General features: G+C 47.8%; 1 protein-coding gene across 1 annotated transcript in view; it reads right to left on the bottom strand.

Moving 5' to 3' along the window:
• ambra1b (autophagy/beclin-1 regulator 1b) overlaps positions 1-22,560 on the bottom strand; it is a 24,798-nt gene extending 2,238 nt beyond the window's left edge. The window contains exons 1-20 of the mRNA XM_086207968.1: positions 22,235-22,560; positions 15,976-16,183; positions 15,516-15,574; positions 15,213-15,396; positions 14,580-14,752; positions 14,311-14,377; positions 12,696-14,224; positions 12,480-12,566; positions 11,683-11,868; positions 11,295-11,375; positions 10,008-10,108; positions 9,708-9,818; positions 8,850-9,038; positions 8,374-8,528; positions 6,831-6,970; positions 6,337-6,441; positions 5,977-6,164; positions 5,619-5,744; positions 4,986-5,523; positions 441-456 (exon numbers count right to left, since the gene is read on the bottom strand). Coding sequence (XP_086064094.1) covers positions 441-456; positions 4,986-5,523; positions 5,619-5,744; positions 5,977-6,164; positions 6,337-6,441; positions 6,831-6,970; positions 8,374-8,528; positions 8,850-9,038; positions 9,708-9,818; positions 10,008-10,108; positions 11,295-11,375; positions 11,683-11,868; positions 12,480-12,566; positions 12,696-14,224; positions 14,311-14,377; positions 14,580-14,752; positions 15,213-15,396; positions 15,516-15,574; positions 15,976-16,107 — 4,167 coding nt within the window. The 5' untranslated portion in view covers positions 16,108-16,183; positions 22,235-22,560. The remainder of the gene's footprint in view (positions 1-440; positions 457-4,985; positions 5,524-5,618; positions 5,745-5,976; positions 6,165-6,336; positions 6,442-6,830; positions 6,971-8,373; positions 8,529-8,849; positions 9,039-9,707; positions 9,819-10,007; positions 10,109-11,294; positions 11,376-11,682; positions 11,869-12,479; positions 12,567-12,695; positions 14,225-14,310; positions 14,378-14,579; positions 14,753-15,212; positions 15,397-15,515; positions 15,575-15,975; positions 16,184-22,234) is intronic.
• Positions 22,561-22,685: the final 125 nt, after the last annotated feature.

Here is a 22,685-nt window from a genome sequence, read left to right as displayed (position 1 = left end):
CATCGCTCAGCGCTAGCACGCTGCGTTACCCTCACCAGTGTCTCACCCGCCTTGATTGGCGAGGACAGCAAACATCCTGATGAAGTGAAATATTTCATCATTACTTCAATGTTCTGATTCAGACTCGATCAATAAATGATTAGATGATTCCATCCCCTTTTCCAGACGCACATGATGACATCACGTCTCTGCACACCTCACCATCGTCCTCATCATCAGGAGGACTAAATAACCGTCTCACTGTGTTGTCATGACATCATCAGTGCAGATTTAATTGTAATACAACAGATCAAAATGATGCTAAAATAACAACGTGATTGGTCAGGTCTGTCGCCATGACGACCAACTTACAGATTTTAAAATGCTGGTTCTCTGATGCAGTTCTGATTAACATCTTGGTGTGTTGATCGACGTTAAAACCATATTTGATCTCAACTCACCGCACTGTCATGATCCCTGAGGTCAAAGGTCATATAAGCAGGAAGCTTGAGACCGACATCCTGCAGTGTCACACTGCTGCCTGATCAACCTCCCATTTAAATAATCAATTATTGGGATGCGTCAGCTGAAAAAAAGAAAGCAGCAGACACAGTGATTGAAACTACAACTGTCTACATGAGTGTAAGTTTGTTTATTACAGGCCTATCACACACACACACACACACACACACACACACAGCTTGATGAGGCTATCATCTAAGGGAAACGATACTGAGTTCTTTCAGCCTCAGATAAATTCACATAGGTGCTTCTCAAACGCGAGTACGAGGCCCTCTGGTGGTGCTTCGTATTAGTGCAGGAGATAAACACAGTTCGAGTCCTCCGTATTCTCAGCACCGTGACCGCCACCTCCGACCGGATCCACAGGTCCACTGGATGGAGCCAAACAGCGGCTCGAACTCTTCCTGGTCCTTTCTACCTCCAGAAATACGGATCTCACACCCAGCTGATCCAGCATCGCTGACATGGATCAAGTCATAATTAAAAATAATAATAAAAACCTTTGGAACGTTTGTGTTTAGTTCTCTGTCAGTGTCAGATTTTTTCTCAAAAGCTAACTTTTCTTCTTTAGAAAAACCAGGAGATCAGCGAAAGTCTACACAAATCATAGAAAGCGACTACAAAATGTTATTAAAATATGAGGCGCAATCACGTGGTCTTTGTGGTCAGGAAATTGTATTCACATAAACACAAACAATCGCGTCATGCACGTGACCGCGGACCCCCGGATCCGGTTGAAGTTTCTCTCTTCAGGTTTCGCCTCTTGATGAATTTACCCGCCGACCTCGCTCAAACCTACACGAGCCGGACTCGAACTCCCGGTGAGTCACAGCTGAACTCCCGAGTGGATCCGAACCGCACTGTGACGTCCCCCGACCCGTGAGGACCTGCCGACATCTCACCTGAGCACCGGAGGCTGCAGCCGCTTCGCGTCTCCTCAGGATGCTGAGTCCCGCGGCAGCGCCTCCCCTGCTCATCTGAGGGGCGTCCGTTCATGACGTCACACCGGGCTCTGCCTCCATGTCACTGGTTATGATCTCACAAACGAGTCGCTGCAAACTACCTGAGGGATCTAAAATTGTTGTGGTGAATTTGGGTCCGTGAGTTACATCAAACAGGGACCCAGAAAAACCGGAACATCGGACAGCTTCATTCGGCGGGAAAACTGGCGGACTCGGCCCTCAGTTGAGTCTTACAGGTAGCGGTGAAGCTCCTCCCCCTGACACGTGATGGCCAGCTTATTCACATCTGCTCCTCCCATTAGAGGAAGAAAACAACGGCACAGAAGCGAGGAGATGAAAGATAAAAACATGTTGGTCATGAAAAAGGGTTTTCCTTTTATTTCTGTACTTCTGAAGGGCCACACATATTTAGACAGTGTTCCTACATCTATTTTACTATTACTTCTGAGTACTTCTACATTCTATTTTAGTGTCATATTTTATTTCAGTATTTCTACATTTGCTTCTGGTCTTCATCCCTGTATCACTAGTGGGGCACTACAGACTAAGAAAGCCCAGAATGGGCCCAGCTGACCCGTCCTGGTTCTGGTGGCCCGCCTGCACTATTAACAGACAGAGAAATAGAAGATGAATAAATGCAGAAATATAAAAATAAGTGTAGAAATGCATAAACAAACTGAAGGAGACTATTAATTACCAGAATGTTACTTTCATTTATTTATGCTTCGGCCAGTTTTAGTTCTCTGTCCTTTGCCAGAACGGAACAGAACTTCCACATGTAGCAGGTGGAACCATCATCTGAACCACAAAACTAAGGAGAAGCTCTGGTTCCAGCTGAGAAGGTCCGGATTTCTGTGTTGAAGGACAGTGAGAACTTCTATCAACCGAAGGTGGAACAATGACGTCACAGTTCACGTCTCTTCCTGTCAACTACCTGGAGAGAACCAATCAGCAGTGATCAGCTGATCGCCGCCGCCCACCAGAGCATCGACTGGCTTGATGAAATAAACTTCAACAATCAGCTGATGACAGGAAAACTCTCAAAGCTCTTTAATGACGTCACGTCTAAAAGTCAAAGCAAAGAATCCAGTCGCGCATCGACAGTTGTACCCTCTCTCTCTCGCACACGCACACGCACACGTTTCCAAATGTTCATTGATCAAGTAAAGCCAGGAGGAGCATTCAGGTCACCTGCTCGTGCTTCCCGCCAGGTCACCTTGGAAACGAGATCTCACTCGGACCAACCCACGGAGACGAAGGTCCATCAACAAGCTCCGATCTTCATCTGGTTAGGTCCGTCACTAGCCAGCCATCCCGCCCTTTGACCCCACACACAACGTCAACACCATCAGTGCACACACACACACTTGTGCACACACACGTGGAATCAAAAGTAAAATAAACTTAAACAGTTCGAGCTGTACAGATTGACGGAGGCTGAGAGGAAGTTTCAAGTTTCAGACTGCAGGGACACACACACACACACACAAACACACACATGGTCCCACTCTCTCGCTCTCTCTCTCTCTCTCTCTCACACACTGAGCTGCAGCATCAGTCCATTGATCTGACAGATTCTTCAATATTGATGATTAATTGATTTTATAAAGCTCATTTTCTTAGATGTGACGCTTTGCTGCTCCGTCATCTTGAATAAACAAACATGGCCGACATCGACATCTTCTAGATGATCAATAATTGAATCTGCAGAACAACCAGCTGCTCACCAATGGTGGAACTAAAGTACTGTAGCCAGTCACCGTGGTTACTCCTACAGGAAGTGACCCAGAGGGATCGTTGTGACCTGAACTGCGAGTTGTCCACCCAGCAAGTCAAGTCATCTGACTGGAACTCTGCTGGCTGCCTGGTCCGGAAGCTCCGCCCCAGGACCCGTTTAGACGGATCCAGGAATGTTCCAGTGAATAAAACCAAAGGTCGTTTCTGGTTGGTGAGAAGTTCAGGGAAAACCCCCTGCTGATGTCAGCTGGACTGGACAGCAGTTTCCCAACGAAACTACAAACATGTCTAACCTGACAGCGCTAGCTAGTTAGCCAAGTTTGACCCGATATCCTCCATGTCATCAGCGTTCAATGAAACTTTCAGCCAAAATGATCAACTTGTCCGCTGAGGACCAGTGACCTGTTTATTATCAATCACTCACTCAAACCTGATCAACCGGCCAATGACATTCAGTTTGTTATCTTCAGTGGGAATGTAACAAAAGTATCCGCCCTCTGGCCGGTCTTGAGCCCGGTTCTACAGGGTACCACAGAGCCGGGCAGCCCCCTGGTGAGCGGCATCGCCACAGACACACAGAACCGGGGGTTTGGGCTTCAGAGGAGTCGCTGGACGTTTGAGTCTCACAGTGCAACATCTCGGGTCTCATGATGATTGAGACCAACAGAGCAATCAGACAGAAACAACACAGAGCTAACACGAACCTACACATGAGCTTAGGATGGTGACATCATCACAGCCATGGTATCTGGGCCATGACATCATCACAGCACCTCCAGGAAGTATGTCTGGATGGCGGCTGCTTCCAAAGGAGATCTGCCTGATTAAAATTGTGATAAACGGATCAAAACGATGCTGAAATGACCAGCTCGCCGGTGACCGGGCCGCCACATTCGCTCCTCACTGGGAGGTCAGAAGGTCGTGATGCTGCAACAGTCAATGTTTTACCAGATACACGCCGGCCACTCGAGTTTTATCAATACACATATTGATACGTTGCTTATCAGCTTTTATCAGCTTATTTTCTGACACTCAACTTATTTCAACTTCTCTCACACACACACACACACACACACACACACACACACACACACACACACACACACACACACACTCCAGTGCAACAGGGCCAGGTGGTCTGTTGGGTGGTAGTTGGGTTGGGGGGGGGGGCAGGAAATGGTTCTTTTCCTCTTCAGCCTTAAAAAATAAAACAACCGTGTGGTGAGCTGCAGCCTGCAGCTCAATTCAGTCATCAGTGATTGATTGACAGTCAGTAACCACCTCCACGTGCTGAGTCCCGCCTCCCACGCGGTTCCTGTCTCTCCTCAAGCGTCGTGATTACACATGGTACAAAACAGGCTTCAAAATAAAAGTAGTGCTGGATTTAAAACACTTCAATCACAACAAGTTTCAACATCACATGGCACTGAATGCAGCACATTGGAGTAAATGTGTTCAGAATAAGCCCCGCCTCCCCGCCATGGCACTTTAATTCAAAGGAACCTTGTCTTCCATCATGCGGACACTTCGAGAGACGGGCAGAGAGGAGCTTGGCGCTCTGTTCAAGTAGAAGCCCTTTCTGGCGTGGAATGATGGCGCTCAGTCCAGGTTTAAGTGCAGAGGAAGTGCTCGCAGACGCAGGTCTCGAGGTGGGCGGGGTCTGGGTTTCTGTCCCTTCTTTTCAGGCGGGAGACCCTGTGCAGAGTTGAAGCAGCACCCTTCTTTGGGAGATAAGGCTTTGGGGGGACCCTCTGCTCCACATCCACTGGCCAGTAGGAGGACTACCTGCTATATGGGTCGCCAGGGTAACTGTTAGCCCCGCCTCCACCGCCACTGGAGAGGGGGCTGTGAGAGGATGATGACGATGAAGAGGGGGACGATGGAAGCAGAGGAGATGGAGAGGGTCCAAGCAGGGAGTCGTCGTCTGTTCGCGCCCCATCAAACACGTCGTCCATGTCTACAGGCAGAGGGAGGCGGGGGGGCTGGGGGCCCCACATGGGGGCCAGCTGGTCAGCCGGGCTGGGGGCTGGGCCCTCGGTCTGAGGGTAGACATGGGCCTGTGGCTGGGTGAGGAGGGGAGATCCTGAGGAGGAGGTGGTGGTGTGGGCCGACATGGCGGGGTCAGCGGCGGCCCGGGCGGCTCCGGGGCCCGTCTGAGAGCCACGGTGGATGCGATGGCTGACTATGATGTTGTTGCCAAAGCCGCCCATTGAAGCCATGGTGGTGCTCTGCTCCCGCTGGACCACCGCCGTCATGCCGCCCTCTGCTATCAGCCGGCGGATCCGAGCCAGAGCGTCTTCACCGGAACCGAACTCGGGAGAGTCTGCAGGAGCAACAAGAGCAACACGTCACTGAACAAGCCGAATCAACCGGGAACGCTTCCTGTGACCTGGACACGCTAAGGTAGCAGAGCAGTACCGGCGCTCGCTGCCGATGTGTTGGCCTCCACCGCAGCTTGGCTGGCATCCAGAGTTCTGGTGCTTTGAGACGCCTCAGTCTGCTGGTCAACTGCTGCTCCATTAGACGGCGCCTCAATCGGAACATCTGATGAGAGAAGAAGATGCCTCTAAGAAGTTTGACAACACTGATTTAAAACAGACGGTGCCGTCTCATATCAGGGGAGACATCCTGGGGGTGGGGTCTAAAATAAGGGGAGACATCCTGGGGGTGGGGTCTAAAATAAGGGGAGACATCCTGGGGGTGGGGTCTAAAATAAGGGGAGACATCCTGGGGGTGGGGTCTAATATCTATAATATCTGAGATGGCGTTTCAGTACTGAGAGCCGGCTGCGAGACGCTGGGCTCCGATAGCTCCCTCTCAGTTTGTGTCTCTGCGTTCTGCAGCTGGATGATGGGCGTTTGGGTTCCCTGTGACGTCACAGAGGGGGCGGGATGTCGCGGCTGAAGGCCAATGGCGTTCATCAAGCCCATGTCTCTGTCGAGTCTCCAGCCAGAACGATTTGGCCTGAAAGAGAAACAGAAGGAGTCAGTGAGTTACCAGCCGACAGGAAGTGATTGTATCTGTCTCTCTGTTTCCATTGGTTCACTTCTGGTCACATGGTCACCTGAAAACTCAGAGCAAGCCCCAGAATCTGGGATGTCCTCCTTTAGTCAAAGGAAGCACAAGAGTATCTCACCCTGGTCTGTCAGAACCTCGGGTCCGGCTTGTTCCACTGTTGTTGACTGAGAACAACGGTTCGCTGCTGGACTCTGCAGGGCTCTCACCGTCGCTGCGGTAGAACCTAAAACACACAAACACTTGTTCATTTACTCCCACGCAGGAAGTCTTGAAGGCAGAGGCAGGAAGTCTTCGTGGAATCGTGGAGACAACAACCTCGTTAGCAGGCTAATGGAGATCCATCAATTAAAGACCTTCCTGCTCAGAGAGACCATTAAAATAATCACATCAGGGCCCGGGGGGGGGGGGGGGTCCTACCAACATTTATATTTGAAGTGTGACACCAAGCCGTGATCAAAGGAAGTGACATCACAGGAGAAGTACTCCTCAGGTAATTTCATTCTACACTGAAGTGCCTGACAGATGATTGCAACACTGATCAGGAGTCTGAACTGGGACATGCTAGCATTGACTCAGACCGCTTCAGTCCATGGTCGGGGCTCAGAGACTCACACAGGCCGGCAGATCACCAGGTCCCCCTTGTTGGTTCCATACGCCAGGCCCATCCCCGGATCTGGCAACCAGCGAGCAGAGTTGATGCTGACATGGCGCCGCTGGTCTGGAGCCATGGGATAAACTACGTTGAACACCATCTGAAACACAGCGACATGTTGAGAACCAGTACCAAAACTTGGCGGGTCTGTTCAGCTTCTGGCGTGATGGCAAACCATCAAAATACAAGCTGGAATCAAATGTTTCTCATTTACATGGAGATAAATACGTTCCTCTGACTTCTGAGGACATGAAACATAAATTAGGAACATCTGAACCAAACGACCAGAACAACCTTTAAATATTCATGATGGTCCAAAATTCAGTTACTTGCCAGTTTCAGGCAAGGACACACAATCTTCCATTTTTCATCTTGACGAGTTTGACCAAGGACCATGAAGATACAAAAATCCCTTCCGGTGCAGCAATCCAGCCTTCAAATACAAGCAGCAATGCTCTGACGGTTGTTGTTGAGTCAGCATTACGTAATGGTGTCTGAATTCTGACCAGAAGTCAAGTGGCTGCCTTAGAGGCTTGTTGTGAGCAGCTGAAGCTGGATACACACACCAGGATCTGAACAGCGTGGTCCCCCCACAGTGAAGCGTGTGCTCTCACGTGATCTCACGAGGAAGCAGATGTTAAGTGGAGACACACACGGAGCAACAAGTTGCTGAAGTAGGGCTTTGCAGTGGAAACCCAGCAGGAGCACCAACCGATCTGGTCTGTGCTCTGGGAGGGGGCAGCACAGGGACGTCAGCCGGGACTTGAAGTGAGTTTTCACCACCAGTTAATTAATTAATAACTATCATTAGCCTCAAGAGCTACAATGCTTACTGTTGCTTGGTTACACTGTCAGGTGCTCTGTGACTGCTGTCTGATTGGCTATTGTGGTTCTGCTTGGAAAGTACTGATGGAATCTTCCTGATTAACATCAACCATCAGGGCAATAAATACAGGGATCTAAAAGTACCAGATTATCTGGGTTCCTACCAGTTTTGAGATGGGCGCACTCCTGCAACGGTCAGGAAACCACCTCGATATCCTGTCATTCATGTCCCGCATGAACCAACATCACTCCAGCGGTCACGTGTCATCGGTGCTGTCGATGCTAACCAACAGTGCTCCCCCAACCTGGTCTCCCTGCTCACTTTTCCTGACACCACCATCATCTTTGTTCACACATCGCTCCACTACAGGATCGCTAAGCTTGGACATCACTTTATATCAAACAGCCAAAATGACGCCAAGATCTCCACTAGCAAAACCCAGTCAAGGAGACGGAGACGTGAAGGTGACATTGACACCGCCTCTTGGCTAACGTACACATTTCATAACTTAGGTTGTGGATGAATTCTTTGTATCAAACAATAACTGCAACTGTTTTGATTGGCATTCTCCATCATATAATTGTTGATCACTGTGTTCTAAAAATATAGTTGAGGAACTGTAAGTAAGTCACGCCACTAAACTGCTGAGACGTGACCCACATCTCGTCAGGTCTCACCCGGATGGACGTCTCGCCTCCGTGCGGCTGCTGCAAGCGGAAGACTTGTGCCACCATGTGGTCAGTGGTGGGATGCAGCAAGATCCTGCGAGAGGCCAAGCCAACCATCACGTAGCAGCCCATCGGGGACAAGCTGACAGAAATGGCATTTGGACCTGTTGAGGGAAAAAGGTGAAGACGAGTGGCAGGTCACAAAGTCAGGAAATATTTACTTCATTGATGACGTAGATTAATTCAACCTCTTCCTCCTGATTTTGATCAAAAAGAAATCATTAATTGTTGTTCATTAAAATAAATGACATTTTTCAGCTTTACCACATTAGCCTTGAGGCTAACATAAGCCACTACCGGAATAGCATAGAAATAGCTCCCGCCAACTGGCAAGTGTACATTAACAAAAACAATAATCCTGTTTTTATGTCACGGGTGTGACGGTGCTGTGCGAGTGCCACGCTAACCTCCTGTGGGAACCGTACCGAATCTCTTGGTGTAGAGCATCTCGCCCAGGTTGTGGGGGGCCAGAGAGTAGATGGCCAGGATGCCCTCGTCTGGAAAACCCCGCTGACTGCTGGGGATAAAAACTGCCAGTAGCTGGCCGTCCGCAGAGATGTCGCAACTGGCGTCATTGTAGATCTTACAGTTTGGCACCAGAACGTTGACTGAGGCTAGCAGGACACGAAAAAGAAAACAAGAATTCACCATTCGCTAATGCCCACCCCCCGATTACTGTTGCTTAGTCTGTCGAGCTTTTGGAGTTAGCATGGTGCTCCTACGACGCTAACTGCACTCCCTGGAGAGTTATTGTCTAATTTTTGGAAAACACAAAAAAGATTACAGTCAGAAGGGTCTAGAATATGCATGTGATGGGGGGCATGGATGTCAAACTGACTCAGCCACAAAATCACATTAAATAAATAAAGACAGAAGCGAAAGCCTTCAGCTCGCAGAACAAAGGTGAATCATCACCTGGTGACTGAGGCAGAGACGATGACATCAAGGAGCTTAGAACTCCCTTTACAAAACCACCATTTTGAAAACTGATAGCTTGTCATCATGGTGACAGCCCAGACAAATCATGAATTCATACTTGGCTAAATCCCCGTCACGCTAATGCTATTTCAACATAATTTTGATCCATTTATCACAATTAAATCACATTAAAATTTACACCGGAACGAGCAGAGAGGACAGAGAGCATGAGAGGCTGCTGGCAGTTGGTGTATTCCTTGAAGCCTCTCCTGCAGAGAATGCTGGGCAGCACAGACAACAAGGAGGCGTAGGAATAACCAAGGGTTCGTGCTCCACCGTCATCAGGATGGCCAGACTGGACATACCATTGCTGATCTCCGGCAGGTCAAACTTGGTGAAGTCCCACCACTGCAGGCGGTAGGTGGTGTTAGCAATGTTGCTGGCGACTGCAGACTGGCCATCACCAATAGACGCCCCTGAGGACACAAGACCCTCACTGTTATCAAGAACTCATCTGCTGCTTGTTGATCCCAAATAGATCAAAACATGATGACTTTTGTTGAGCCGGTGAAACTGAACAACAAACACCAAGAACACCCTTCATAGTCACAGTTACTAGCACAGTTGCACCAGCTCTGTTTTAGCGCACGAGCGAGTGAGTTTACCAGCAAGCACTCTGTTGACAGACGAGTGTGTGGCCAGGCCAGGCTGCCCTCTCTCGTGGAAGATTCCAGCATAGGGCAGGTACTCAGGAAGGAGGAAGCGCCTACAGGATAAGAGCAAATTAATTTGGTGCCTGAGAGTCTCAATTATTCTGATGAGACTCACCATGGACCATGATAAAGACACGTTAAGTCCCCACACAAGATTACATTGACAGTTCACAATCTGTCCTCCAGTGATGCCCTGACAGGCTTTTACATCACCAGAACCTGTGCCTTCACCTAAATTATCAACCAAAAACAATTATTCTCTGAAGATTATGGATCCAAACCCACCACCCAGATTAAACGTGGTGTGTTCTTCTCCATTGTCAACTGTCCCGTCTCTGCTGCTTAGTTCAGTGAAAGATTATTCAATTTCAAGTCAGTCATGGAAGGCAGCAGAGCTCCATAAGAGGACAACACTCTTCTTTATACATTCAGGGGCAAAACTAAAAAAATACTCCTTACACTCTTGACAGCACAGACAAAAAAAAAAATCTTGTCCATATGAAAAAAGAATCCAGTGTTTAGCTCCTGAGATAAATTTGCGATGAGGAATGTGAGGACAAAGCCTCCTCTCACTTCACTGGATGTATGAATCTGTGTGCAACTGCTAGAGAACACACAAGCTTCACCTGAGGACCCACTCGTTTCTCTGCTTTTAACCATTTTGTCATTTGGTTATGACCCAATCTGCCTGCCCCACGGTCAACAACTGCGGTAACTGCAATTCCTGCATCACTGTGTGCAGTACAGGCCCAGATGTCCTGACTTGAAGTCTCTTGCACGGTTTATCCTCCAAAATCATTGAAGTTACCCATCCACTGTCCAAGCCTACATGACACTGGCTGGTGTGACAGTAACAGACATAGCAACAGTAACCGTGGGGCACGGGAGCACGGAGTCAACTACACCCTGTCTGTGTGCTACAGACGGAATCCCATGGTTTGCATGACATCGACATTTTGATCATTTTGTGAGGTTCTGAACGGACTCATGTTCCGTAAAGTAAAACTGTCTGTAAAAGAATTCAATTCTCTTTGATTGTCTGATTGAAAAGTAACTGAAAATCAGAACACAGGATTTTGAAGCTACCATCAGAAACAATGCCTCATGGTCCATGTAGGCACAGCCTGCAAGCTCTCAGAGCAGGAGAACTCAGCCCAGTCGACCCTCCTCCGTATGCGTTAGGTGCCTTTCAAACCTGGCTCTGCTGGGCCAGCAAGCTGCTCATTCCAGCCAACTCACCGTGGGACAAAGCGGCCCAGTGAGGGCGCCGACATCCTGGCGTTCCGAGGTGTCCTGTGCCGTGCCCTGTCACCATTGTCACTGAAAAATGATGGTAAAGTTGCATTTCGATGAAGTGCGTTCAAGAGTAAGGTCAAACTCGGGATGAACAACAGTTTGAATGAAAGACGACTTGTCTGATCTTTAAACTGGGAAAAGTACAAACACGGAAGCCAAAGTCTAAGGTTTTCTGTGCCAACCAGTTGACCACTGGCATTAACGCTTCAACTCCCCAGAATTGTTCTGTTTTTATGGAACTTTAATTTGCTTTGTGCTAAACAATCAGTCTTTTTGTCCTCTTGCCTCCGACATCATCCCAATTCTTCATATCAGATCTATTCAAACTTACTCCAGCTCCTCGAAGTCCACATCACTGCTGTCCATTGAGCTGGACGGGTTGCTAGCTGGGCTGTCAGAGGAAGAGGACATGGCCCGCAGGCGGTTCTGCTGGTAGCGGAGGGAGCGCTGGCGAATGCTGTCCCGCCTGGAGAGATACTGGATCATTCTCTGGGCGTAGTAAGCAGCCGGAGATAGCCTGCACAGCACAGAGGACAACTTCAGGTCTGTTCTCTTTAGGGCTGCTGAGTTAATGTGATTCACCCAAGATTCATTTTAATGCCAGATTAACGCCTGTCTGCTTTGATGACATAACAAGACACACAACTTGAATGAAGAACACAAAGCAAAATGTCTGAGGAGTTGGAACAGACTACGACTGCTGAACTAACCAGAGACAGCTGACGTCACTCAGGTGTCACAGTTACCTTGGTAACAGTGTACTACAGTGAGACATCTTTGTATGATGCGCACGTGTTTCATTTGGGCATCGACAAACTGCTGTTGTTGTCTTTAGTTTTCCCTCCCCTGAATCGCTGCCTCACATCTGCAGCGTCAACATGCTGGTCCACGGGTCACTTCCTCTGCACATTCAAATACAATCATTTTTATCTCACTCTTTCTACTATTTCAGTAAATTGAATCGGTAACTGGAGTGTATTAAGGTGTCAGTCTAGAAGAGAGAAACTGAAGCCTATGAATGCACCACTGTGGTCACAATCACGGAGGCGTATTACTGCACCGATCAGGAGAAAGGAGCCATCTTTGCATGTCTGGTTGAATCGGGATTGCAGCTGTGTATTAACGTACCTGGCCGGGTCGGGGTAAATCGGGTGGTCTCTAGATCCTGACATGTCATAGCGAGACAACGATAAGAGTGATGATTCCAACAGTCGCCTGCAGGAAGGAGACAAGGCTGATGAACCTTTTTTTGGCTTGAGGTTAATAGTTTACGCTGTCATGCAAAGTTCAGCCGCTGACGTTTAACAGAGTGAATGTAGACCTGATAGTACAAGTGAATTATACCTTCTCAGCGAGTCTTCATCTGGGGGGTCAACAGGCATTTCTTGGCTTAAGGCCTCCGGTGGCTCTGCTGATCGGCCTGCAGCAGCCTGCCGGTACACCCTCTCCCACTGTGCGGTTTCCTGGTTGTACACCAAACCAACAGTCTGCTCGCCAGGCTGGCTGGAGGGCGAGGCTAAAGGGAAGGCCACTGTTCCGGCTCCACCTCCAGGCGGGGGCGTTGGCTGCTCATTGGGCTCTACAGGCCCCCTTCTCTCCTGGTTTTGGCCCTCAAGTGTCCTTCTGGCCTCTTCAGGTTGCCAAGCGGAAGAGGAGGAAGGGAAAGAAGGGGAAGAAGAGGAGGACTCTAACGTAGAGGCAGAGGTGGAGGAGGCCTGGTTGGTACGCTCCCAGCGCTGAGAGTCGTGGTTAAAGGTCAGCAGGTTGTGGCAGGCTCGGCAGCGGTTCAGATGGCCTCGGGAGGCAGGGGGGGGGACGTTGTTCTCCAGGCTGTGGGATGTAGGAGGAGGGAGAGGAGGCTGGTAGTGGATGATAGTTGGGGAGGACGAGGACGATGAGGAAGGTCCAGGTCTATCTGGGTCCGTGTTATTATTTAACAATTCTTGGTTCTGCTCCTGGCCACCATCCACCATGCTGCCACCCCCCCCAAGCGGTGGCTCCAGGTCCTGCATACGGTCAAACTCCATGAAGTAGCGGCTCAGGTTGCATTGCAGCACATTGCGAAAGGAGGCTGTGTTGCTGCGAGAGCCATCCCAGAATGGATGATGGCCACTGCTAGTACTGGCTCCGTCGCGAGCACCAGGCTCTCCTTGTTGGGGGAAACCTCGTCCTTCAGTGGCAGAGGTGTAGACAGGGGAGTGGGAGGAACCATCCTGCTGACGCAGCACTGAGAGGAGGCTGATGGAGGAAGAGGAGGAGGTTCTAGGAGGCAGCATACCTGCACTGACCCCACCCTCTCTCATACTCAGAAGGTTCCGTGTCCAGTCAGTGCCTGGCCTGGAGGTGGAGTGTGGCTCAATGCCACTCGAAGCAGAAGGATTCATAGAAGCACCAGCGCTGTAGTACACCGAGGTAAAGGCTGAGGGTCGTTCCGATGGCTGTCTAGGCTCGGTCCGGGCTGATGAGAAAGTAGAAGCTGGGGGAGATTGGGAAGTGTCAGGGGACAGCCTGGTGTCAGAAGGGGCCACAGCAGAGCCATCAGCGGTCATAGATGGGTTTCGACTGACAGAGCAGCGACTACACAGGCAAACCAGGCCCAGGTGCTGGGTGCAGCCAGGGAAGGAAGGCCCTCGTTCAGTGCTAGGGTACTGGGCCAAAGGCATGCTAGGAGATTCTCCCACACCGCTTCCATTTTCACCAAGTGGCCGTGACTGCTCCCCTCCTATCTGAGCGCCCGGGGAGCGAGATGACAAGATGTGGAGGAAGTTGTGCAGGATAGGCGTGCGGCGAACTGGTTGAGAAGGCAAGAAGGAGCGCTGACGGAAGTGAGGCATCTCAACACTGTCCATAGGAACCTCAGAGTCCTCCTCATTCTGAAAGAGATGATTGACAGCTTTAAGCTCTACTCGGCTAGCTAGAAAACTGCTGCAATGTCAGAAAGACAACAAACATCTCTTACCTGCTGATTGGATGGATTCACAATCGCTGTCAGCAGGTTGTGACCCAGAGGGTCAAACCTCACCAACCTGAAAAAAGACATTTGTACAAATAAATGACTCCAAATTCCTTGAATGGTTGTCACACACCCACGTTTCAACCTACAGCAGCATTTTCTATCACTGGTTTAAAATACATGATCTGAAGCAGCAGTGCAACAATCTAGACATTTATACTGAGTAGCACCAGCGCCTGGTCGCTGGAGACGTTACACCAACTCATCACACCCACCGGACTCTCTCTGTGTCGCTGCCTGTCTTAACCACAGCGAAGGGCTCAGGGCGGCTCCAGTCCCAGAAGTGGAGTTCATTGTTGGTGGCAATCAGGAGGAGCTGAGCAGTCGGGTGGAAGGCCAGGGAGGCGATGGCGACATTGCTCTCTGTAAACCAACTCTCGCTGCCACCCTGTAGAGGGAACACACACTTCTTTGAGACACCACACCTACCAGTAATAACCTGCAACAGTTCATATCTGGTATTTATGGTCCTTTTATTGGAAGCAGCTCTTACTTCATTCAAACACCATCACTTGGTGTGGCACCATCACATCACCAGGATGCAACAAGTTACTAATCAATAAAAATGACTCTGCAACTATTTGACCATCTATTCAACCTTCCAATAATTCCAGCAAAAATGCCAATCATTTTCAAGTTCTCTCTGTTTTAAAATTGAACACTCCAATTCATTATGTTCTAGATTGCTAGACCAAACCCAGAACACTTCCATCTTGTCATATTCAATCATCAAGACAACAATTGATAATGAGAGTTGTTAGTACCAGTCGCAGCTCTAGTTGCCCTTCACTACATCGGGTTAGGGTTAGCAATTAGCAATCAGTACTTTCAGTGCAACTGGAACTCACATGCAGGTCCCAGATGCGGACTTCGCCATCAAGGCACCCAGAGGCCACCAGGCCAGGAATTGTAGGGTGAAAGGTCACACACCAGGGGGTTCTACGGTGGCCCACGAGGGAATGTAGGCACTTTCCAGTCTTCACTTCTGTTATGTAAATGTTGTGGTTGACGTGTGTGGAAGCCATGAGGGTCCTACGAGGGGAGAGGAGTTAAGTTTGACCACTAAAGTTAAGGTGTTAGCTTACAACAGATTACTGGCCAGTTTATAAATGCTCAAAATCTTCAGAGATACCCAGTAAATGTTTCCCCACCTGTCAGGGCTGAAGGCCAGCAGGAACGTTGATCGAGGGCTGTCCGGCAGCTCCACTTTCTGTCCACACACAAACATATTTGTACTCTGTTTAGTGGACTTAAAGATCCCCCTGCTGTATCCCTCTGCTGATCGCCAGGGGTCAGGATCATTGAGTGTTAATCTGAAACATTTCACTCATCAAAAGGTTTAGCAATGGAACTGCTCATGACTCCCTCTGGGTAGTATTTTGACGGTGTTGAATAATCGTTCCTGTGTTTCTTCTGCTGGACACATAAGTTTGTCCGTGACAGAGTTTGGTCTTCAGAGTAGAACTTCTTGTCTCCAGCTGTTGTTTTTTGAAATCTCTACACAACTGTTCTTCTCTCTTTCTCAAAGTTAAACTTCCTCCGTCTGGTCAAACCTACAGAACCAAGCTAAGGGCTACAGTTCAATCAGGAGGAAAGTGACCAACAACTCACCTGACTCTGCCATTTCATCCAGCGCACTTTCTCCTCCACGAGCAGCTGCAGCAGCCGCTGCGAGCCAAACATCTGGGAGCCTCGTTCCCGGCTAGACAGGATCCGGACAGAGTTCCTCTGACGGGAGGACATGTTGCTATCGGTGGCCTTGACCGCTTGATTGGCTGCTCACTCCCACTGCTGCCAGTCCGTCGCCATGCAGTCTAGGCTGAGGGACAGCAGAGCAACCAATCAGTGTGAGAGGAAGGTGACCTGGTGTCCACTGGTCAGGTGATCCAACCCAAATTAAGCCACTCAGCTCATCAGACAACTGTGTTGGATGGTTTATTCGGCCTTAACGATCAATAGAAATCTCAAGTGTAAATCCAAACCACAGGAGCAGCACCATTAGCTGAGGGTTCCCTTTGTATTCGTATTACACCACCATCCCATCATCACTTCGATGTGTTTTATGTTTCACTGAATGTCTAAATGGAACAGACAGGCCTCCGATTTTTGAGAGGAAACTGTTTTGTTGCGAGGCCACTGGATGAATGAGGTCATGTGATCACACTAGAATCTATCTAACCAGCTCTTCAGATATGCACTTGTGTCCACACGACTGTTTTACAACAGTGAGACTGTTGGTTCACAGGCCAGCTCCTGAACCAGAGACGATCTCCTCTTTAAAAGAAGAGCAAAGGGTTTCCACCAGGGAAAGAATGTGTTCACCCTTTCACACAATGACTTCTGCTTCCTTGTCACTTCAGTGAATCCGACAGGTGGAAGTTGTATAGTAACAGACACTGAGAGATGGATGGTACATCCTATCACCAGACAATTATTTTAGTATAGAAGTCCTTTTCCAGACAGTTTCTATGACAACCTCTCAGTTGGTTCTGAGAAATGAAACCGTCTGATGCTTGAGGTTAGGCAAAAATGATACAAAGCTAAAAAAAAAAACAAACAAAAACCAAACATAAAAGCTTAACAAAGATTTGTGAAAAATGTGTTGCTAATTTGAATATTTTTATGTTTGCAGTAGTTAGCCTCAATAACTTTGCTTCCAGTGGATGAACTGGCAGACTACAAGAAGGATGCAAAGCGAGCTGAGAATCTCAACAACTGGGACCAGCCTGTCCTTGATTGTAGTGGCTGCAGAAGAATTCCTGCTGGGAATGTTTGGGATTTCTGGAACAGTATGAATGCGGAGGAGAGCACATGACTTCAATCTGCTCTCCAGAGGATAAATAACATGCAAGAAAAAGAAACTAAACAACCCTGAGACTGAAATCAACTTGTAGTTCATGTTTCCCTCTCATGTTAAACAAAGCCAAAGCCTCCCATGATGAGGGACATGCGTTCGGCCTCTGGCTGTTGATTTGTGGGTTTCTATCTCATGTATGTAGAGCACCTGTTTGTATGATGTTCTTGTCAGGTCTGTTTTTTTATTTGATCTTTATTCATCTCGAACAATTACAACATATAAAAACACAAATAAACAAAAAGTCTCTATACAAAAGGATATCACCTTGTCCATACAGTCCAAGTAGAATGGACAAGTTTGAGAAGGGGCAGAAGGAAGCCGAAGCTGATCTTGTCCTGTCCCCTGTCTTTACAATTTAAATCATCATCTTTAAACAACTTTTGTGTGTGTGTGTGTGTGTGTGTGTGTGTGTGTGGGGGGGGGGGGGGGGGGTCAGTGTGAATGTGTGCCTACATATTTTTTGCAATATATAATTTCCATATCCTTTTTGTGATTGGGAGCCTGCACATGGTGTTTCATTTTGGAAACTGACCAAGAAATTTGTTTTATTCATTTTTCTTAATCAAAAAATATAGATTTTGCCTCGACACCACTGTGGTGTCTGCTGATGCCCATATTTTTACTGGGTTGAACAAAATAGTTTTCTCCCCTTGGTCACCAAAATGGTAAGGGCTGTCCCTGCTCTTTACTCTCCTAAAAATAAAGTTGAAGAGCATGAAACAGCTTTTTTTCGTATCCCCTTGTTCCTGACAAACAAAGAGCATTCATGCGCATACATATTCTTAGAACCCTCAGATTGTGGTGTGAGAAGACGTGTCTTGTCTTAAAGGTGGAAAGCACTGAGCCAACAACTAAGAAATTTTGTTTGCATGAGGGTTGCGCTGATTGCACCGGTTGGTCAGAGTCACATCATACTGAATCCTGACCAGTCACTTGTCACAGTGTGCTGCTTCTTTGGGAATGGCAGCGAGTTTTTAACAGACAGGAAGGCTCCACCATGTGGTGTTGTTTATCTGATCAATTTTCAGAATAAAACACCATGAGTTGGCTCGCTATCACAATAGCAGAGCTGAAAATGACTCAATTTAAACACGTGCTCCATGTCCATGCGACAGAAACACATCAATCAAGAGACAACAAACAAATTAGCAGAATTTGAGTAGGTTAACAGATCCAGCAGGCAACAGAGGATCGCAGCTGTGTGGAGGACCATCATGATTGGCGTCGCAGCTGGACCGGAGCACAGCTGAGCCCAGTGGATATTCAGGGTCACGCTTGCAAATGGTAAAATACATATGGCCAAAACATTCTGTGGGGGAGCCACAACAAAACATCACAAACAAGACTCAGACCCTTCAAACGCCATCAGCCCAGTTGGAGGAGGCTAACAAAAGGAAGTGGCTAATGCTAGTAGGCAGAGCCCAGAGCCCAGAGCCCAGAGCCCAGAGCCCAGAGCCCAGAGCCCAGAGCCCAGAGCCCAGAGCCCAGAGCCCAGAGCCCAGAGCCAGCCTGCAGCCTCTCCTGCCTCCTGCTCTGAACTCAGCTGCTCCTGCTCAGCAGCCACAGACACTCACACACAGCTGAGACACAGAGACTCACCTTCAGGAGAACTTTACTGTTCCTCTTCCAGCGGCAGAGCACTTTATGTTGATTGAGTAATTTAGAGTTGTGGCTTGGGGGAAACTGTCAGAGTAATACTTCCTGTCATGAGGAAAATTAAAGTTTCCATTCAGGACAGGTTGATTTGTATGTGTTTGTACCCTGTCTAGTACAGTTCCTAGAAAGACGATCAGTATCTGCAGGTCCCCCAACCAAAAAAACTGGAATTAGCCAAAAAACGCAGTTGGGGCATCTCTAATTTGTTTGAATCACGGTTCCCCTGTTTTGCATGAAAGGCAACAGCACACACCCAGAATCATGATTAAAGCCTGGCGTGCGGCAGCCCCACATCTAACCGGGCTATACCTGACACGTAAACAGTCTTCATCATCCTCCGCTTATCAGAGTCCAGGTTATGGGGGCAGCAGCCTCAGCAAGGAAGCCCAGACTGTCCTCTCCCCAGCCACGTCTACCAGCTCTTCTGGGGGAATCCTGAGGCGTTCCCAGGCCAGCCCAGAGATATAATCCCTCCAGCGTGTCCTGGTCGGCCCCGAGGCCTCGTCCCCGGCAGGATGATCTTTACAATCGATCAACTCCTCCCTCAAACAGACTGAATAAAAACTAAACATTATAATTCTCATGAAGACGGGGACTGATGCAGTGTGTTGGTATTGTAAACATGGGAAACCTGTCAGCCACGATAATCTCTCTCTATGGGCTTTTCATATGATGAGACACTGAAATAATACTCCACTGTTTGCACGCTCAGGTGGCATTTCTGCTTAATCAAAGGACATCAGCTGACGAGGCGGTAGTTCATTGTGGCCCAGGGTGCATTCAGGATGCATATGTGTTCACACTACTGAAAGAATGCGGCCACATGTGGCCCAGACCACCTCCGAATGTGATTCACCATTCTCAACCCACTGAGAGAGCCCACCTGGTATGAGCTCAATACCAGGTGAGCAGCGCCGACGACCACAGAACTGCAGTTTTCCATGATGTATAAATGACCAGGTGACCCCACATATCAAAATGAAAGCCTCCATTCCTTCAGAGTTACGGTTTGTTTTTCAGATGTTAGAACACAAACTCTATGAGTGAATATGTTCAAAGATAAACCTCGCATACTTATACAATGACCATCATGAGAGTTAGAAATGAGTATTATTAAAATGTACACAGCTTTGTTTTGGGAAACAAACAAATAAAAAGTGGCCAGAGGAACCGCCATTGCTTTTTCCATGAGGCTACATGGTGGCGCAAGACCTAACACAGTTGCCAACTTGGCAAATTTCCAGACCACTTTGGTAACTTCGACTGTCACAAGAGGGTAGAAAAAAAACTAACGCCTTGTTCTGGGCTCTGGGAGGATGTCTGAGTTGAGACCAATACATTTTAGCCATCAAGTGACATGAAAGCATGTTAATGTGTTCCTCAGTTCATGTCCAGAGCAAGCACAGGGAGCTGGCAGAGGCTGCCTTCCTCCACCCTTCAAAAATCTTCACATTGTGAGGAACTCAACAAATCACATCAACACCTGATTTTGATATCAGCTCATCTTGATGTTCTGATATCTCGACTGGGGCCTCCTTAATTTATATGATGGCCCACCCACCTACTTGCTCACACGGAACTGTAAGAGTAGCTTTGGTGAAGTATCCCACCATAAGAATCATTTTTTGCACAGCAGTATTTATCCTGAATACCTCTGTTGTGGTACTTTTTTGTGCTGACCAGAGCAGAATACATTTCCCATGTAGGACGAAGGAAATCTAATGATGATATGGCTTGTGATATTAGATGGAATACTAATTCTATGTCAAGATTGTAAGTTTTATGAAGACACGTTTATGGTGTGATTGCTGTGTATCAAATACAGATGTTTTGTTCCAGTCTGAAGAGGAGGGTTGAGGCAGGACATCTCTGCAGCACCACCATATTTCATTTAAAATAACCTTTTGATACACAATTATCTTTTCACAAATATTGCGTCAGCTGTTGCAGCCTGGATCGTCACCATTAAAGAACTGAAGTTCAGCCCTGGTTTTGACTGAGATAAAAATTTGATGGGGGTGGCTTGCCAACGTCTTCTGGGGACCAATTGGACCTTTAGTACAACACTGTGGCTCCAGAGATTTGAATGTTACAATTGACTATATTGTGACTGACAAAATATTTCAATGAATTATGCAGCTCTGAACTAACAAATCCACCCATCCCATCAAAGTCTTTCTTTTCCATGACACAACAAATACTTGAAAGGTTGAAGTCACCAACTGTGTTCTTCCTCTACATAATATCCAGAGGCATCAGTTGGGAAACATCCAGAGCTCCTGATATCACCAGGAGATACCTGGGTCACGACTTCCTTCTCAGTTTGCTGCCAGTTATTGTTGACAGCCCAGTTAGCGACTTGAGTCCAGGGAATAGAGACGACAACAACCGATTGTTTGATGTTTTCATGTGAAGTTAAATAGTCAGTGTGTTCTACCCCTTTCCCCTCCAGTGTTCTTTCGGTGGCCCAGAGAAGCAATGGCACTTTTCTTTAAGAGGATGAGCGCAAACAAAGAAACAAATTCATCAATTTAACAACACAGCACCTCTTAGCCACCATAAATTGACCTGCATGGAACCAAGGATGGCTCAAACCGAACTGAGCGACACTACAAACACAAACTAGAACCAGTCTGATGACAAACTCTTTTATTAAAGACCTTTCCATAAATGATTTTGACAACACGGCGTCAACTACCGATTGCTGGAGTGCAAACCGCCAGTTTAGTCATTCTTCAGGTGCATGTTTAATCGGTCAAACAAGAATGAAACCAGAGACTTCAGAGCCTTTTAGTTTGTTAAGAATTCTGTTGATCAACTCATTCATTATTCAGCAACCCGAAAACGCCGGAAGCGATATTTGCATGGGACATGATCAGGAAATACATGTCGATACAATCCATTAATTCTAAAAACCAACATAAGCGCGACTCACGAAGACCAGCATTCGAGGAAAGAGCCGCTGTAGGCGTCAGAAATACCAATAAACACAAACAGAAGCTTCCCCTGCCTACACAAATTAGCAGACAGCAGCTCAGCTAACAAGCCGCTTTTATTAGCTTAACAGGCAGCTGTAGTCTTGTTCATGTAGAACAGAGCGAACAAATAACGTTACAGAACCCATGAAGATGATTTACGCAACACTGGATGTCATCTGAACGGGCTCTGAATCAGCTAACCACACAGCTACATGATTAGCCCATTCCGGATGTAGCCGATAAGCCAGCAATCACAAAATGAATCGCCAAGTTACAGGATATTCTTCAATAACTTTCATAATGTTTTAGTCACATATGCACTTGTACCGTGTGGTACAAACAGTAATGGAGGAAAACATGAACAGGAGCCGTGGCCTACCTCTCTTCATTGACTCGCTCGCCAACTGAGCCATCATCGGTGTTGCTAACTGTAGCTGTGCTAGCTAGTTAGCTAGCTCGGCCAAGACGGAAAATGTGGCCGCTGCAAATAAAAATATGTTTCGACCTAACATCGGTGTTTCGCTGTTGTTCTAATGACGACTGTCTCCTTTACTCAGTGGACGATATCCACACGATACGAGGAGAAGGGAGATAATGGTTTTAAGGCCTTGGTCCAATGTTTCACTAGCTGCCCGACGCCAAACTGCTACTGCGTAACTAGCTAGTTGTTTGGTACATAGGCCTATCAATGGAGTACCGAGTGTAACTAATCGAACACATCCTTAAAAACCCCTTCAGTCAGAGGAGTAAATGTTCTCAGGATGACATCCCGATATGCCCGGTTATTTCCGAGATATGTTGCTGCTGATGTCATCACTCTTTTGCTGGAA

The sequence above is a fragment of the Aulostomus chinensis genome, chromosome 7, assembly GCF_037954235.1.
Source record: "Aulostomus chinensis isolate RoL2024-O1b breed Wild chromosome 7, RoL_Achi_v1.0, whole genome shotgun sequence".
In the NCBI taxonomy this organism is placed as follows: domain Eukaryota; kingdom Metazoa; phylum Chordata; class Actinopteri; order Syngnathiformes; family Aulostomidae; genus Aulostomus; species Aulostomus chinensis.
The sequence above is the reverse complement of the archived record's forward strand: the minus strand, read 5'-3'. Positions and strand labels throughout refer to the sequence as shown.